Source organism: Centruroides vittatus, unplaced genomic scaffold (assembly GCF_030686945.1).
Source record: "Centruroides vittatus isolate TY-2023 unplaced genomic scaffold, ASM3068694v2 scaffold_1172, whole genome shotgun sequence".
Taxonomy (NCBI): Eukaryota; Metazoa; Arthropoda; class Arachnida; order Scorpiones; family Buthidae; genus Centruroides; species Centruroides vittatus.
Genome location: NW_027122672.1, coordinates 545526 through 563539, shown reverse-complemented (window position 1 = coordinate 563539; position 18014 = coordinate 545526). Strand labels below are relative to the sequence as shown.

General features: G+C 25.6%; 1 protein-coding gene across 1 annotated transcript in view; it reads right to left on the bottom strand.

Moving 5' to 3' along the window:
- Positions 1–18014, bottom strand: part of LOC136986800 (para-nitrobenzyl esterase-like) — a 55787-nt gene that overhangs the window by 15028 nt on the left and 22745 nt on the right. The window contains exon 2 of the mRNA XM_067284414.1: positions 5443–5655. Within this exon, the coding sequence (XP_067140515.1) occupies positions 5443–5655 (213 nt within the window). The remainder of the gene's footprint in view (positions 1–5442; positions 5656–18014) is intronic.

The following is an 18014-nucleotide window of genomic DNA, read 5'->3' as shown; positions in this document are numbered from 1 at the left end:
AGAAGTATCAATTGCAAACTTCCAAATTGTCCCACCGACGGTCATTTCTGTCGTCTTTACACTAGCAAAACATTCAGACAGAAGGGACGGGAAGTGGGGGATGATAAATATTCATCTCTCTCACCCCAGAAAGAAGAAGATGTAGAGGAAAAAAAAGTAATATAAAGAGAGGTTTCGTATCGAAAGATGGATACAAAGTATCGAAGCGGGATGAAGGTACTTCATCATCAATTGTAAAATCTATAAAGAGGAGAGCAAGCAGAAATGACAGCGGTAGATCAGCTGGAGAACATCGAGATTTGTTCCTTTTATTTTAAGCAAAGAAACGAAGAAAACCGGTGCTCACTAACCAGAAAAAATAATATAAAAAAATATAGAAGAAGGAGAAGAAGCCAGCAAACTGTTCCATTCGACTCTAAACTTTTTGTAAAAAAAATAAAATCGATATTTAATATAAAAAATGGCGATACTATTATGATATTTTTCAAAAAAAGAAGAAAACAAGATGCATAATTCGTAACGGAGTAACATTCTTCTACGCTTACATCCCGCCTTATCAATCAAACTTTCATTATAAACTACCCAAACGTCAAATACCCAATACATAAATATTATAATTTCTTCCCTTCTCCTTCAAATAATTTGTAAAGTAAAAAAAAAAAAATAAAAAAAGAAAGTAATTTTGTATCTGCCTTTTCTGGAATAAAAATACCCTATTGCTTTCATATTTCCAATGCCAGTCCGTCTGTCTGTACACATCTTTAAAATCAAATCTGTTGTAAGTAAGCATTTAAAATTTTTCAAATATATGTACATATTTGGTTCTTCTAGAGTGAAAAATGAAGCTTTTTATTAATAAAGTAAGACATAAACTGAAATTTTTCCTATAAAAAAAAATCTTACGTTTCTCTTTATATAAAGTAAAACGATTTAAAAATACTTTAAAATTCTTTACTTTGCTACTTTTTAACGATTATAAAATTTAATTTTACAAGCTGTACGGTAAAGTGTACGGTAATTTAATATATTTCTCCAGTATAAAATACATTTTTTATTAATAAAGTATAGTATAAAACCAATTTTCTTACAAAAGAAAAGGTAATTTTTTAAAATAGAATTAAAATAAAGAAAACTTGTCCTTTCTTACATTTTTTTTTTTTTCCTATATAAGGTGAAACAATTTGAAGTAAAAACTATTTACCCTTCACTTTATTAGTTTCTAACGATCACAAGCTTGTAACAAAGTTAATTTTACAACCTTTACAGTAAATTCTACAAGACTTTAACACATTCTATATCGTAAAAAAATATATTTTTTAGCCTTCTATAATGTAAAATAGAGACCTTTTTTTAATTAAGTTACATAAAATCATCCTCATCTTTCCCTTTATATAAAAAAAGACATTAAAAACATATGTATTTTACCAGTTTATAACGATCACAGGCTCGTAACAGAGTTAATTTTACAACCTTTACAGTAAAGTTTACAAAATTTTAATACATTTATACTGTAAAAATTGTATTTCTTAGCCATCTAGAGTGTAGAATAGAGTAGTTTTTAATAGTTATTTTCTCTTAAGTTAGATAAAATTAAAGACAAATCATCCCTATATTTTCCTTTATATAAGAAGAAATATTAAAAAATATATTTACTTTACCAGTTTCTAACGATCACAGGCTCGTAACAAAGTTAATTTTACAAGCACTACAACAGTCCAATTTAATATATATATATATATATATACGGTATATATTTATAAGATATTATAGTTTATACCCTACCTGATAGTTCTACACAAAGGAAAGGGAACTTGAACAATAAATTTAAGCTGAACATCAACAAAATTGAAGCGGCAAGGGGAGGGGGAAAACAGGGAAGATAGTTTGTTCGTTTCTTTTATATTAGTTCTACTGATATCTCGATACAATCAGACGAGTGCAATAATATCGAAAGATACAAACATAAAAGAAAAAATAAAATAAGATTTCATCTTCTTCCTCTTCTTTGGCCTATCTCTTATTATAGTAAAACTATTTTACTTTACATCCAGATTGATTCTATTGTTCATCAATACTTTAAAAAGAAAAGAAAAGAAAACAAGCAAACAAAAATATCTCATTACGTCTTCTAAAAATACCCCACAACAACGTCATCTTCTTCGTCTTCTTTGAAGTAAAATTCAATTTTTACAAGTTATAACAACATTTTCGTATTCATTAAACGGATTAGAAAAATGTAATTAAAATTTAATATTAAATTATAAATATATAAGACGAAGCGGGGAGAAAATATGGAGGACGTATAGGTCTTTGGTATATCCAATTATCTTAATTAATTCCTTCAGTAAAAATTAGGAAAAAGAGAGGAAGATGATGTAGAAAAATTGGGAAGGAGGGAGAGAAGTTAATGTAATAATCTTTAAGCAAAAGAAAACTCGATTATGTTTGAAAGAATGGAACAAATTGTATCAATATGGGCTGCATACGTGAGATATCACTTTTCATTTGACAGATTGCCAAGATTGCTGATAAATAACAGCTAAAGTATCAGAAAGAATTCATCAAAAATTAGTTTTGTTTTTATTAAAAAAAATGTACAAAAGAGATTTATATATAATATTTTTTTCTATATATATTCTATCGACAAATGGTAAGTGAATGGGTGGATGATATTTTCTATTACTTTGAAGTTTGTTCAATTATCTTTTAAAAGAAAAGATCAAATAAAAAAAGACAAAAAAAATATATATATAACGATTTTTGACTTGAAATAATGTTCAAAAATAGTCTTTTATTTTTTACATTTTTTATATATAAAAACATTTCTTTTTTTATATGATTAAAATATTAAAAAAATACATTTTTTAAAGTTTATTTTACTTCAAAAAATTTATTTCTATAATTAATAATTATTTGTACATTTAATTAATTGATTTTATAAATATATGTGTATAATAATATAAAATTTAAATAAAATAGAAATAAGAAATATAATTAATAATTAAATAGTAAATAAATAAAATTTTTAATTTATTTAAACACATTTTTCTTATTTTTTTACGATAAAAAAAATCAATAAACAATTTAAGTTTAAAAATAAAAAATAAAATATCAAAAATATGATTTAATTAAATCCAATTAAATCCTATTTATTATTTATTTTTTTAATTTATAAATAAAATTTTTATTTTTATTTTTTATACAATTTCATATTAAATAAATGAAAACAAAATAGAATTAATTTAAAAAATGAGAGTAATTTAATTCGAAATATTATTTAAATATTTTTAAATAAATTTCAATAATAATAATAATAATAATTTGTTCAATTCAAATTTTCTTTATATTGAAATATTAAATTGAGGTTACAGTAATAACCATTTTATTAAAATATATATATTCATATAATTATAAAATTCAGCGATTTTTCTAAATAATAATACTAAAATTACTTTTTTTTTGCATGAAAATATATCATTTTTATTTATTTCCTTTTCTTAAATTGAAAAATAAAAATAAACAAAATAATAATAAGAAGAATTGAAATGAGTAAATACATAAACAATAATAATCAATTTAATAAAAGAAAAAAGGTAGAAATTTTTCTTATTAATTTACTTTGTTTATTTATTTTTAATAAATAAAAAATGAAGTAAACATTTCTTTCAGATAAATATGTCGTGATAATTGACGTTACAAAATATTTTTATTTATTTATTTTTTTATCGTTTATTTCAGTTATTACGTCCGAAAAAAATAAAAGTGATATTTATCTCTCAATATCAATTGTATTTTTATAAAGTATCAATTTCAGTTGTATTTTTATAAAGTATCAATTTCAATTTTATTTTTAGAAATTATCAATTTCAGATCTATTTTTAGAAACTATCAGTTTCAATTGTATTTTTATAAAGTATCAATTTCAGTTGTATTTTTATAAAGTATCAATTTAATTTTATTTTTAGAAATTATCAATTTCAGATATATTTTTAGAAACTATCAGTTTCAATTGTATTTTTATAAAGTATCAATTTCAGTTGTATTTTTATAAAGTATCAATTTCAATTTTATTTTTATAAGGTATCAATTTCAGTTGTATTTTTATAAAGTATCAATTTAATTTTATTTTTAGAAATTATCAATTTCAGATCTATTTTTAGAAACTATCAGTTTCAATTGTATTTTTATAAAGTATCAATTTCAGTTGTATTTTTATAAAGTATCAATTTCAATTTTATTTTTATAAGGTATCAATTTCAGTTGTATTTTTATAAAGTATCAATTTCAATTTTATTTTTAGAAATTATCAATTTCAGATCTATTTTTAGAAACTATCAGTTTTAATTGTATTTTTATAAAGTATCACTTTCAGTTGTATTTTTATAAAGTATCAATTTCAGTTGTATTTTTATAAAGTATCAATTTCAGTTCTATTTTTAGTTACAATTATTATTGTTATTATTTTCTATTTTTATTCTTTTCCTCCTATTTATTAGTATAATATTTTAGCAATATTTTTCTTGTTTTCATATTTTATACACAATTCGTGACCACGTTTCATACATTATAACTAGATTTAAAGTACAGTTTGGCTTATACTACACCTAAAAAACAAAAAGAAATATGATTTCCACTCTTATACATTAAAAATAGACAAATAGAATATAAAAAAATCAATAATTTATTCACTAAAAAAATCTTTTTCGTTAACATATATAAAAAGTTTCAATTTTTGTATATATGTGTGTTTGTGTATAGCCATAAAAAATTTAATTTAATAGGCAAGTTTTAGATATTAAAAACAAATTTCTCACATATAAATTATTCATTATATGAATATAAACATATATTTTAATAATCAACACATATTCAAATATTAATAACAGTTATTATCGTGTCAACACGGTTCGATAATATTGTTAAATAACTAATTAAAGAGAGGATATGATAATGATTGATGTTGTTTTCCTGTTTTATTATTATTATTATTTTAATACATATATTTTTTTTTTTACTGTTGATAGATTAGTCATAAATTAAATTTTTAATTTTACGATATTAGTATATAGTTTATTGCACTTATATTTAAATAAATAAGTTATATATATATGAATATATAAAGAAATTAAATTTGATAGGCTCTTCTTTCGTATAAGAACATGTCATTAATTGTAGAATATATATCAAAATTGTATTCATTCTACTCCAATAGTTTCTGATGGCTTTTAACCTCCCTAAAGACCTCAGCAGCTATAAAAACTAACAGACCATGACGAGTAAACACACGAATCGGATCTATATTTCCTATAGTATCCTATATCACGTAGAAGAAAGGAACAAATGTAGCTTTCTACATCATATTTTCCTTTATTACCTACAACTTGTATGTGTTACGTTTAATCAAGTGTTAATTGTACGATTCTACAAGAGAAATTTACTTACATTTTTCTGTAGGGTGGGTGTCCACACGTTGAGATACAAACAATTCTCGCTCCCCTCGTACTGGCGTGTGTAAGGATTGAGTTGAAAACAAGGTGGACCGAAATTTTTACAATTTAATTTACGATTCGGGCTGCACCACTGGCTGTCTGACCAAAGAGATATCGGTTTTCTCCATCTTAAATTACCAACTGGAGATTTGGCATACGGAATACCCTAATTAAAATAAAAATTAAAATAATATTTTTATCGTTTATATCGTAATTTTTCAATAGTATCGACAGCAAAATTTTATCTCCTTTCTTTTAAAACTAAAGATTATTTTTAAGTAGAAAAGAAAAATTAAATTTTGTTTAAAACGTTTAACCTTTGCATTAATTTTCTTACCAGAGATCATTTATCTTGAACCAAAAAATAATAAAAAAAAAAAGGTTACAGTGGTTAATAATTTACAGTTCACACCATTGAATCAATCATGTTTTCGAGTTAATTTATCTAACGGTTTCTGCATCAATAACTTCCTCGAGTAATTTTTTTCCCAGCCTTCTCCTGGAGATGATAAAATATTACTCCGATTCTACTCCAAAAATCCTCGAAAAAATTCAAATTTTACTTAAAAACTTGTGTATATAATCAACCTGCTTTGTATATATTCCTGTTAGCCATCATTACAATTCACCAATACGGGAATTTACAAGTAAAATCGCTAAAATTATAAAGTTAGATAGAAGAAATGATTTTTTTTAAAGTTTTATTTTCATACTTTTTACAGTTTAAATTTGTTTTTTATTTTATTTTTTTATTTTTTCTCTTATCTGAAAATTGTGATTTTTTTTCCTTGTCTTTTTCCCCCTTTATCAGTAATGCATGGAGGTAATCTATATCAATGGAAGAAGAGGGACGGATCAATTGCAATTCTTAGGAATCTTCATTATCAACAATGGTTCCTGGTCTTACTCAGCATCTTTTCGAATTTTGAGAACAATAAAAATTCACTATCTTAGCTCTAGCTTCTGATGCTATCGACAGCGAGTGAATCTTTTCACACACACAAAAAAACTACTTTCGAATTTACTCGAAATTTTCCAGAGAATAAGACTAGAAAAAATTCAAAAAGATAGCTACATCGAATAGAAAATTCTATAAAAATCGCATTTTAAAAAAAAAAATTATTTTAATTCTCATGCTATTCATCAAATTTGCTCGAAAATCTATTAGTCCCTATTTCCTAATTAAATAAAGAGAACAAATATTAAAATTGCCATAAAAATATAAAATTATATAAAGGATACGTGTGTTCTTATATAAATTCTTATATTATTCCCTACATCTTACATTAATTCCTCATATTTCCTTGAATTACTTACAATAACACCTAAACTTTCTAGGAAAGAAACTATAAAAAATAAAATTTAAATTTAAAAAAAGCACAGCTACGACGAATATAAAATTACAAGAAAATGGCATTTTTTTCACGTTTAATCATTATAACATCCTTTTAAAATAATTTTAAAACTAATTTTAAAAAATACTCTTACACAGTAATTAAAGAAACATTTTAAATCAAGGTATTTATTTAAAAAAAATTATTATTTTTTTTAAATCCTCCGATATTTAACAAGAATAATTTATAATTTTTATGCTTTTTTTCAAACTAAAAATTCGAATTTAATTACAATAAAAAAAATTACAAAAATCGTTTCTATGCAGCTATAAATCATTTTTTGCATCATAAAATTCAACTTGGCATTTATATCACGTATATATATATATATATATTTCCTATTTTTTACAAGATATCTTCTGGTGAAATTGTATAAAAATTGAATAGTTTCTAGTGCTAGACAGAGAATACTTCTTCCATATTAAACAATTCGAAGATCTCAACTTTCTATATCCAAGTTTCCAAATTATTCCCTTGAATCTTAACAAAGTTATAACATGAAATTTCATCTTAAGATATTCAACAACATTAGCATTTGACCTAAATTACAATTATCATACCTTGAAATGTTATATAGTAGTTCAATAGAGGTATACACTAATCGAATACAGGTATACTTTACTCAATTGAAAAATAAGTTTTAATGCACGAAATTCTTGAAAATTCCAAGTATTTAACGTCAAAATCTGTTAATTTTATTTATTTATTTCATTTCCAGAAGAAACAGGAGACTTGCCAAAGCGGCCATTTTTAAACTAATGTCAGATATGCTGCATACATAAATAAATATAAAGGGGGTGGATTACCTTTTCACTTTGTATCGATTTATAAAAGAACTATTTGAAATAGTAAATAATTTATATATATATATATATATAATAGACGTATCCATTATTTTCCTTTGATTTAAAATATTAAATTTACGTTTGATATTACAAGAATAACGTGGCTTCATTTATTATATCTTTAATATTTCTTACGAGAAAATAATTTAGTTTGCAACAACATCATCGATTTTTTTTTTTTTTTTTTTTTTAAAATATAAACTAATATTCTTGAATTCTGGATAATCGTATTTGAAAAAATACGTTTAAAATTCTAGTTTAGAGTTAAAGTATTGGTTAAATTCTGTTGGGTTTTCTTTGAGATTTAGAAGAGCAATTCACTTTTATGTATCCACGTAGTTTTGGCTTTCAGAAAGACACGATACCTTTACAAATTCCCGTGGCATTTTAACTCGTAGACACGTAAAAAATTCTCGGAAAAAAACCTGAGAAAATGTTTTAAAAAAAGAAAATTACGTCTTAAACAAGTTCCTTTATAAACAATTAAATAAAACCTCTTCGAATCTTTCAGTTTATCTACTTAACAGTAGTATATACTTGTTAACCTTTCTTATACAGGAATCTTTGGATTTTTCTTGTAAAAATTATTAATAAAATAAAAAAACACATTTTTTTTTGTATTGAACTAATTACTATTAACACTAAGGTTACCTTCATTAAATTAGATTAATAACATTTAGGTAAAGAGACGAGTGGAGATTGTTTGCTCCGCCAACACAAATCAGAAGAGTAAACAATTCGATTCAATCGACATCAAAGAAAATTAATTTAAATTAGCTACTCCTAATTTTCCAAAAGGAATTTCGAGAGGAAGAAGGAAGAGGGGGGATGGTAACCGGATAGGAAATTTTTAAATCCGCGAGTTAGCGCGTGAAAATTTAAATTTACTTTATTAATAATCAAACAATATTTTTATTTAATAAAAGTCGATCATAATTAAATTTCATCGTTAAAATTCCAGCAAAAAAAGAAATGAATTCGCCAGTTTCCAAAATTTTCGGTCGATTTTTGAGAAAATTCCGTTTTAAATTTAATTAATATTTCAAAAAAAAATTAGTTTTAAATACTGTTAGTTATTTTAATTACAATTTATAAGTAAACACAATAGAAATTTACAGAAAATTTCTGTTAAAAACGTTGTCAATTTCTACAAAGTTTTGTTGAAATTGAAAACTTAATTAAAACTTTAATTGAGTTTTAATTAAATTAAGATTTTAAATGTGTTCAATTGCATATTTCGTTAACTTCTATAAACTTTTGTTACAATTAAAAATTTTAAAATATTATAAACTTAATTGTGTACAATTCGATTTAAATTTAAATTGTGTTCAGTTTAAATCGCAAGTTTTTATTGATTTCTACAAAATTTAACTATATTAAACTTTAATCATTTTTAACTTTAATTGTATTTAAAAAAATCTAATGTTTCAATTGTATTCGATTACATATTTGACAAATTTAATAAATTCGAATAAATTTATTAATTATAAATTCAAATTGTGTATTATTAAAATTTTAATTTTCTTGAATTAAATTATAATTTCAATTACATTCAATTACAGATTTTGTAAGTTTCTACGAAAGTTTTGTTGAAATGTAACATCTAACAATGAATTTTAATTGTGTTCAATTTCAAATTTAATCGTGTTCAATTACAATTATTTTTTTGTAATTGTAAATGAACAAAATTAAACTTAAAATTTAAAAATGCATCGTCAATTTCGAAATGAAAATGATTAAATTTTCATTTTAATCGTAAATTAAAATTTGGAAAAACGCAAAAATAAACAAAACAAATATAAAACAGAAAAATAAATGTATTTTCTTTAAAAAAACACAATAATAAAATTTTATTATTTTTTTTACGATTGTAAATTAATATTATCAGAAATATTTGTATATAAAAATGCAAGAAAAATTTAGAAATTTGAATTTAAAAGTGTTGTTTTTTTAGAAAAATATCAAAATATTAATTTTTTCCGAAATATAATTTTAATTTCAACTAAAAAAACAAATTAAAAATTTAAATATATAAATATATATTTGCCAATTTTTAAGATTTAAACCAATTTTAAAAATGTAAATATTTTTAAAAAAAACAAACAATAAAATGCAAATTAAACTAGAAAAATACAAGAAAATATACATTTGAAATTTTAACAAAATTTACTTAAAATTATTTCAGAAATTTAATTAATAAATTAATAAAATTTATATTTAAAACATAATTAAAATTTCGAATTAATTCAACAGTGTAACCAATTAAATATAGCATTTAAACAGAATTAAAGTAAAATGATTTAAAATATATTTATTAAAGAATAAAAATTAATTCTCAATAAAATAAAATCAATAACAGATCAATAATTTTTTTTTTTAAATTATTCATCGAATTGAATTGGTAAACAGAATTATTAATTAAAAGTGCACTCGATAATAACAAAAAGAATTAAAATTCGTAAAAAATAAGAATAAAAAATGAATAGAAAAATTACATTTAAACGCAATAAAAATTAATAAAACATTGTTATTTTAATTGTTAAGACTTTAAACAATTTTTTTTTCTCTTAGTATTTACAATTTAACAATTGTTTCCTAGCTTTTTTTATTTAATGTTTTACTTGTCTGTAAACATTATGCAAATATTTGCAATCCTCTTCAATATTTAATATTGTTTTTTCTTTGTTTTTTTAAGAAAATAAGAAGAATAAGAGGAGGAAGAGGAGGAGAAGGAGGAGGAGGAGGAGGCGAAGTGTTAAATTTGTCGATATCTTTTTAACATAAAAAGAAATTTTAATCCTCAAAAAACACTTAATATAATTATTCGTGTCAGATTGAAAATTGTAAATTAAATTCTGTCCAATTTATTTGATACGCTTAATAAGATTTAACAGAGCAGTGGATAAAAAGTAGAAGACAATTATTTTATAGTGTATGACGGAATATTTCTGTTATTTTTTTTGGGTAGATAAGTAAAGATAGCTTATATATATATATATATATATATATAAGCTAGTACAAGATGTATTTGGTATAGAAATATAATATATGATTGATGTTACTAGTGTCATAATTGTCGTTTTGTACCTCGAAAAAGACTTGGAAATTGAATCAGGATGATGTGGCGAGAAAAAAAAGATAAGAAGGAACATTGAATTATCAGTCTTATTGATCCAGAATCAAAATAGAAGTGTTTTTTTTTTTCTTCTTCTTCTTCTTCACAGACATACAGACACACGCACGCGCTCATACTTTTCGATCTCTTAGACGGAGGAGTACAACTATAAATTCACTAGAAATTGGATTAAACGATTATTTTTATGATTTTAAACAGTTTTGATGACTTCTAGAGATTTTTATTCTTAGCATTTCACAGAGTACTTACTTAAAATAAAACGATAAAAAAATATAATTTAACAACTCTAACCAGAATTCCAGTTGCTGCTTTAGTGAGGTTAATAAAACCGTTCGATTATCCCTATAAAAATCGTGTTTTTCGAGGATTAAAACGTCAGAAATTCGTGGAAACTTTCAAGAATTATGGCTCCATCTTCTAAACTTAAGAGTAGTTTTTTTTCTATACACTTTAGTAAGCCCAAAAATTGAATATAGTGCATCAAGACGTGTCGATTGGGCATCATCTATAACGTTATTGATGATGTAGGAGGTTGGGTATGGCTCCAACGATGACGAAATCAACTAGGGTGCTTAACGTCATCGAACACATCGCTCGTATGTCATCATTGCAAGAGATATCATCATTGGGTGAGTAATCACTAAGGGAAATAGTTCTCGAACAGTAGAATTTTGTTCAACTTTGTTAGAATTTATACACGGGGTGGAGGATTGTGCACGTGCAGAAAGTATCTAGAAACCCGAATAAAACTTTTGCCAGAAGAAAAAAATTTGTTTGGTGTTTCCTTTTTAACACGAGAAAATATAGTTCCATGAAAGTTATACCCTCTTCCAGAATATAAATATTGATAAACGACAGTTTGGGGATTGGGATAAGCGAAGTTTTCAATCGTAAAATCCTGGATTTGAATCCCTCAAATCCCAATGTTATTTATATTCATTTTTATCATCCCCCGAAAAAAAAAACTTCCTAACTTATTAGAAACGGAATTACTTTCTTCGATACTTTCTCCCCTCGATAAATAAATATTTAACGGCGAAAAACTAATAAATAAATCAGAAGCAGCTCATTAAAATTTCCGAATTATACAAGAGTATTAAAAATTCTTTCTTTTAACCCTCAATTCGACTGGATGAAACATATCAAGAATTTGTTTTCCAGCAACGAAAAGACTCGCTTGTGTATCATTATTATGTAACTTGTAAGAAAAATCTTAGTGAAACGTACGAACGACTTTAGCATAAAAATAATTTCTTTTTTGCCATAATTTTTCATTTTTAATCAAAAATTTTATTCACAAAAGAATTGTTTAGCCAATTTTTAAAAAAGGAAACGTCATTACTATAACGCTGAATATTTTTTGAATTTTTAAATTGTTTATTTATTTTTTAATAATTTTAAAGTTATTTTTAGACTTTTTTTTATCTGCTCAGTACTCTACTGAGACTTTATCTCCACTTTCCCATCATCCTCTTCTCTCAATCTTCTTTCTCGTTCTTGTCTCTCCCCCTACTTCCTCATCCTCTTCGCTACTCCTTCCTTCTTAACCTCTTCTGTACTGCTTCATCCTCATCCTCTTCTCTCTTTTTTCTACTCGTCCTCTTCTCTCCACCTTCCTCCTCGTCCTCTTATCTATTCCATCCTCCTCATCCTCTTCTCTCCACCTTCCTCCTCGTCCTCTTTTCTACTCCATCCTCCTCATCCTCTTCTCTCCACCTTCCTCCTCGTCCTCTTTTCTACTCCATCCTCCTCATCCTCTTCTCTCCACCTTCCTCCTCGTCCTCTTTTCTACTCCATCCTCCTTATCCTCTTCTCTCCATCTTTCTCCTCATCCTCTTCTCTCCACCTTCCTCCTCGTCCTCTTTTCTACTCCATCCTCCTCATCCTCTTCCCTCCACCTTTCTCCTCATCCTCTCCTCTAATCGATCCTCTTTATCTTCTGTACTGCTTCATCCTCGTCTTCTTCTCTTTCTTTCTCTTCCTTTCTCCTCATCCTCTTCTCACCCTCCTCCTTTTCCTCATCCTGGACTCTCGAGTAATAATAATTTCCCTTAATAATGATAATTTCAAGCAAATTTAATTAAATTTTTCCTATTTTTTACTGATTTTTTTACCAACTTTCTCGTGCATTTTTGAATGTGAGTTTTGCTAATTTATTATTAATAATTTTTAAAATAAATATTCCAGATAATAAAAAATTTAAGCTTGTGCATATTTTATTTTAATCTTAAAACAAAAGAACAAAAAAAATTTCTTTTTTTTTTGTTCTTTGTTGAGTAATTTTGTTTCATGTAGTTCCAGATGGGTACAAAAATTGCTTATTATTATACAAGGCAATAATAATCTACTTTGAAAACTGATAAGAAAGAATCAGTTTATCTTAAGAAAATTGGCATACTTCCACCATTTTCTAAAAGTTAATCTACTTTGTAAATAAAAATTGCTAGTTATATAGAAAAAAAATAATATATATAATGCCAAGATTGGATGAGTGATATGTTGTGTTGCTTCGTACAAAATTAGCTTTTATATATTTATGAACCCTCGCATACATGTTGATTAAATTAATTTTCAAGTGTTTACAATTAAAAAATTTGGTTAATTTTTTATATATTAATTAATTTTTAATAATTAACATACTTAAAATTAATGGCTAAACCTTGAAACACATAAAGATTTGTTTTAAAAAAATGCTTAATACAGTAAAACCTGCGTAAACCGGACTCGCACGTTGCCGAATATTTTTCCGTTTTGGACAGGTTTTATTGTATTTTCTACGTTAAGAGACTGCAAACAGGAAAGAATATTCGGCACCGAGCCATTCCGGTTTACGCAGGTTTTATTGTAATTTAAAAAATAAATAAAATAAAATGTAAATTTCACTCCGTCACCCAATTACAATTCCAAGAATTAAACACGCGTACATATGCAAATTTCCATCCGTTGTCAATTACAATTCAAAGAATTGAATATAAAATGCAAATTTTACGTTTAGTTGTGTCAGTTACAATTGTACGAATTAAAATATAAAATATAAATTACGGCATTAATCATCAGTTACATTACAACAATTAAATATTAAAATGTAATTTTCAATTATCTATTTCAACAATTACGTCAGTTACGACAAAGGATTAATTATATTAATCGAAAACGGAAGAAATAAATGCGAGAATCGACAAGTTAGAACAATAATTGACAAGTTTGAACACGTTTAAACTTGCCAATTTTCGTCTACGTTAGTTTGAATCGCTAATAGCCTTAATTTTCTTTGTTTTTTTTTGTCTCTAAACTTTATAACTGAATTGGTGCAGATAAATTAAAATTTGGCATGTTTAAACTTGTTAATTATTGTTTACATTAAATCACACAATAAATATATTTTAATACTAGCTTTATATTTATTATTGGGCTGCAATTTTCAAATTGCAGACCTATACCCCATTGTCTTTTCGTTACTCTCCAGAATGGAGTTAGATACACAAAAATCGTGACCATATATGGAAACTTAAAAGGTCAGGGACCAGATTAACTATATACAAATCCTGTCCGAACAGGAAGTTACGTGATCTTTTTTTAAATTAAAAGATGATTTAAAAATTGCAGCCTAATGCAATTCATGAGGCAATTCAATAAGTGGGCGATCTCTACTTGAGGCTTTTAATAGGAACTGGCCATCCTGTTTGGTTGTCAGAAATGTTAAAAAAAACCCGGAAAACTCCACGTCGTCAGGCTCGAACCCGCTACTCTTTAAATTTTAATTTATATCTTCAATCAAATTCGTTGAATGGATTGAATTGCATTGAAGAAATAAGGAAATTCAACACTTCTGAGGGGTGGCTCCTAAAGGGTTTTCTATAAGAAACTGCCCCCCCCATTTAGATGTCAGAAATATGAGGAAAATTTAGAAAACTCCACGTGACCAGGTTCGAACCTGCGACTAGCACTCGATGGTTTTATCCACTTTGGCCACTACGGAGGAAATAAATCCATTATTAAACTATAAATTGACAAGTTTAAAACACGTTTACACTTGCTTATTAATTTGAATTTCGTCTTTGTTTTGCCATTCTATTCTTAAAATTTTTAATTTATAACGTAACTAATTGTTTAATTTAAACGTACAACAAATAAAAATCAAGCATTAACGTCATGATTATTTATTTTAAATACAAATAAACGATTTATTTGCACAAACTTCCGGCAGAAGAAAAAATATTATAAATAATTATAATAAAAGAAATTTGATTATGATTAATTTTTAACGTATTTAAATGTCATATTAAAGCGAAGACATAATGATTTTTGCATCGGGGGGTTTATGTTTGAAATTTTAATTATAAATTTGTTTGTATTTAAATCGATGAGACGAAAATATTAATTTCTTGTTTTTTATTAAAAAAAATATATATTAAATTTAAAGGCAAAGCCATTAATTAATTTAAAAAATAAATGAATAATTAAGGAAGAAGAATAAATATTATTTATGTGAATAATTAAAGGAAAAAGATGTTTGAATTGTCAGCAAAAAACAAAGAAAAACATCTTTATATTATTTATTAATTATAGAAGATAAAAGTAGAAAAAATGAACATTTTTTTTTATTATAAATTACTGTGAAACCTGTGTAAACCGGACTCGAATATTGCTTCCGTTTTGAACAGGTTTTGTTCTTTTTAACACAAAAAATTGCCGAGTTTCTAAGGATTCTTTCCGTTTGGGCAAGTTTCCGTTATATTAAGATTCCGCTTTACACAGGTTTTACTGTAAATTCTTTTACAATTTCATACTAATCGTTTTATACTTGAATAAACATACGTAAATGATTTAAAGTGTTTATATTAAGTCACACGTGAAGTGTACTGTACACATCGTACACAATTCAAACACAGTATTACGATATTTAAAAGTGTCCGCCAAATCCAGGTTTTGTCGTATGTAGACGTACAATGACACCTAGATTTAGTAAGCACCTGTACTTAGAGGGTCCGCTAAATCCAAGTTCTAGTTTATATATAAAAGTTACATTATCAAATGAATTGTATACAATCGAATCTCGATATAGCGCTACCTTCAATGAGCGGGCTACCCCGTTAATGATTAAATAGCGAATCCTTCGTTATCTGAATTGCTAAATACTCGATTTTGCATTGCAAACGACATCATCATCAAGCCACGTGACTCTCAAAATCTCAAACTTGATCATTGTATTGACCTCGTTACTGCATACAATTACTATTGTTTAGCTTCATACTTGATTTGTGCCAATTATAAGTGATGGCACTAAATCGAAATCTGGCTGTATATGGTGTACGTGGGAGGATAATTCTGCCCTGAAGGTTTCACCTGTGTAAGATCTTGGGGAGGACCATTCTTTAAGTGTCTTCAGTCAAAACAGGAGGAATATATACGGTAAAACCTGTTCAAAACGGAATAAAACGGACACCTACCTAAGCGGAAAAGTATTCACTACCATGCCAGTCCGGTCTACACAGGTTCCCGTTTAATTAAATAAGATATTCATTTCCATGATTAATATCTTTTAATTTATATATATATATATATATACTCAAACCTCTCAACAACGGACACTAACGGAAACATAAAAAAGTTAGTTTGTATGCCTGTTTGTTTAAAAAATCTTCCTAAAATGGCCGTTGTTTACAGGTGGCCGTTGTAAGGAGGTTCGACTGTATATATATTTATAATTGAAATAAAAAATAAACAATAAATTGAAGAAAAATATTATTATTTTTTCCCAAAAACTTCAAAACTTTTTAACGAAGTTTCCATCTGTTTATTATTATTATTAATAATAATAAATAATTCTAAAAAAAAAATTTAAATATATTTTTATAAAATTTAAATTCTATTTTTATTTATTTACCGAGCGTCAAAGTTGATTTATTAACAGGAAAAAAGGAAGAAGCCGGATTTAAAATTAAAAAACTGAATAAACAACACAAAACTTCTTTATTAAATTTTTTAAAAAAAATTAAAAGAATAATCGTTTAATATTAAATTATTTTATAAAATACATAAAACAGACATTAAATCACTTAAAACCGCGCATTAACGTAACGAAGTTTCGGGTTATAAAAGAAAATTTTTTTTTAATATTGTTTTTATACTTTTAATGTAATTATAGAATAGTTTAAAAGTAAATATTATTATATAAATTGCTTAAAATTTTCATAAATATTCATAAAAGTAACGTTTATTGTCGAGAAAAATACCTGGTATTGTTATTTATGGCACGTTTATAACATAAAACTCCAGCTCCAGTGTCTTTACTTACTTATATCATCCCCATATTACGTTATATTAATTATTCTCTTGATATTCTATATTACGTTTTGTACAGCTTATGTACTGTTGTGGTAAGCTGTAAAAATTTATGTACAGATCATTCATTATACGCTATAATAAGTCATAACTATTATGTTCAGCTTATGTACAGTATAAGCCATAATATAGTATAATAAGTATGTATACATTATGTCCTATAATAAACTGTAACAATTATTTACAGTTTATGTACAGTATATGCTGTAGCAAGCTATAACAACTACGTACAGTTAAATAAAAATTTCATTTTTGCTTTATTTTTTTATTCGTCAAGGATCAAAAACAAAATATATCAAAAAATGAATAACTATTTGTTCTTTAAAGTGACATATCTGACTTTTGAAAAATGTTTACTTCCTTCCAGAAAATTATTTTTTATGCATATAATCCATCATTTCTTTCACTTTTTTTCATGTGTATGTTTAACTTTTGAATATGTTGCTTCCTAGAATAAAATGCTTACTTTAATTATTAATGGACGAGAATTTCTACCAAGCCATCTCTCATACGAGTGATGTGTGGTGTGTGAAAATAATTGTAAAGTATCTGCTTATAAGAAGGATGTGCTGTGCATTATGCGTGGATATTACGTGTGGATATTTTACTATGTGCTACCTATGGATATTGTGCTGCATGGATATTATACCGCTTGCTATGTTAATATAGTGCTATGTTAATATAGTACTTGATACATGGATATTGTGCTACTTAATACATGGATATTGTGCTGCTGTGTGGATATTGTGCTACTTGGTACATGGATATTGTGCTGCTGTGTGGATATTGTGCTACTAGATACATG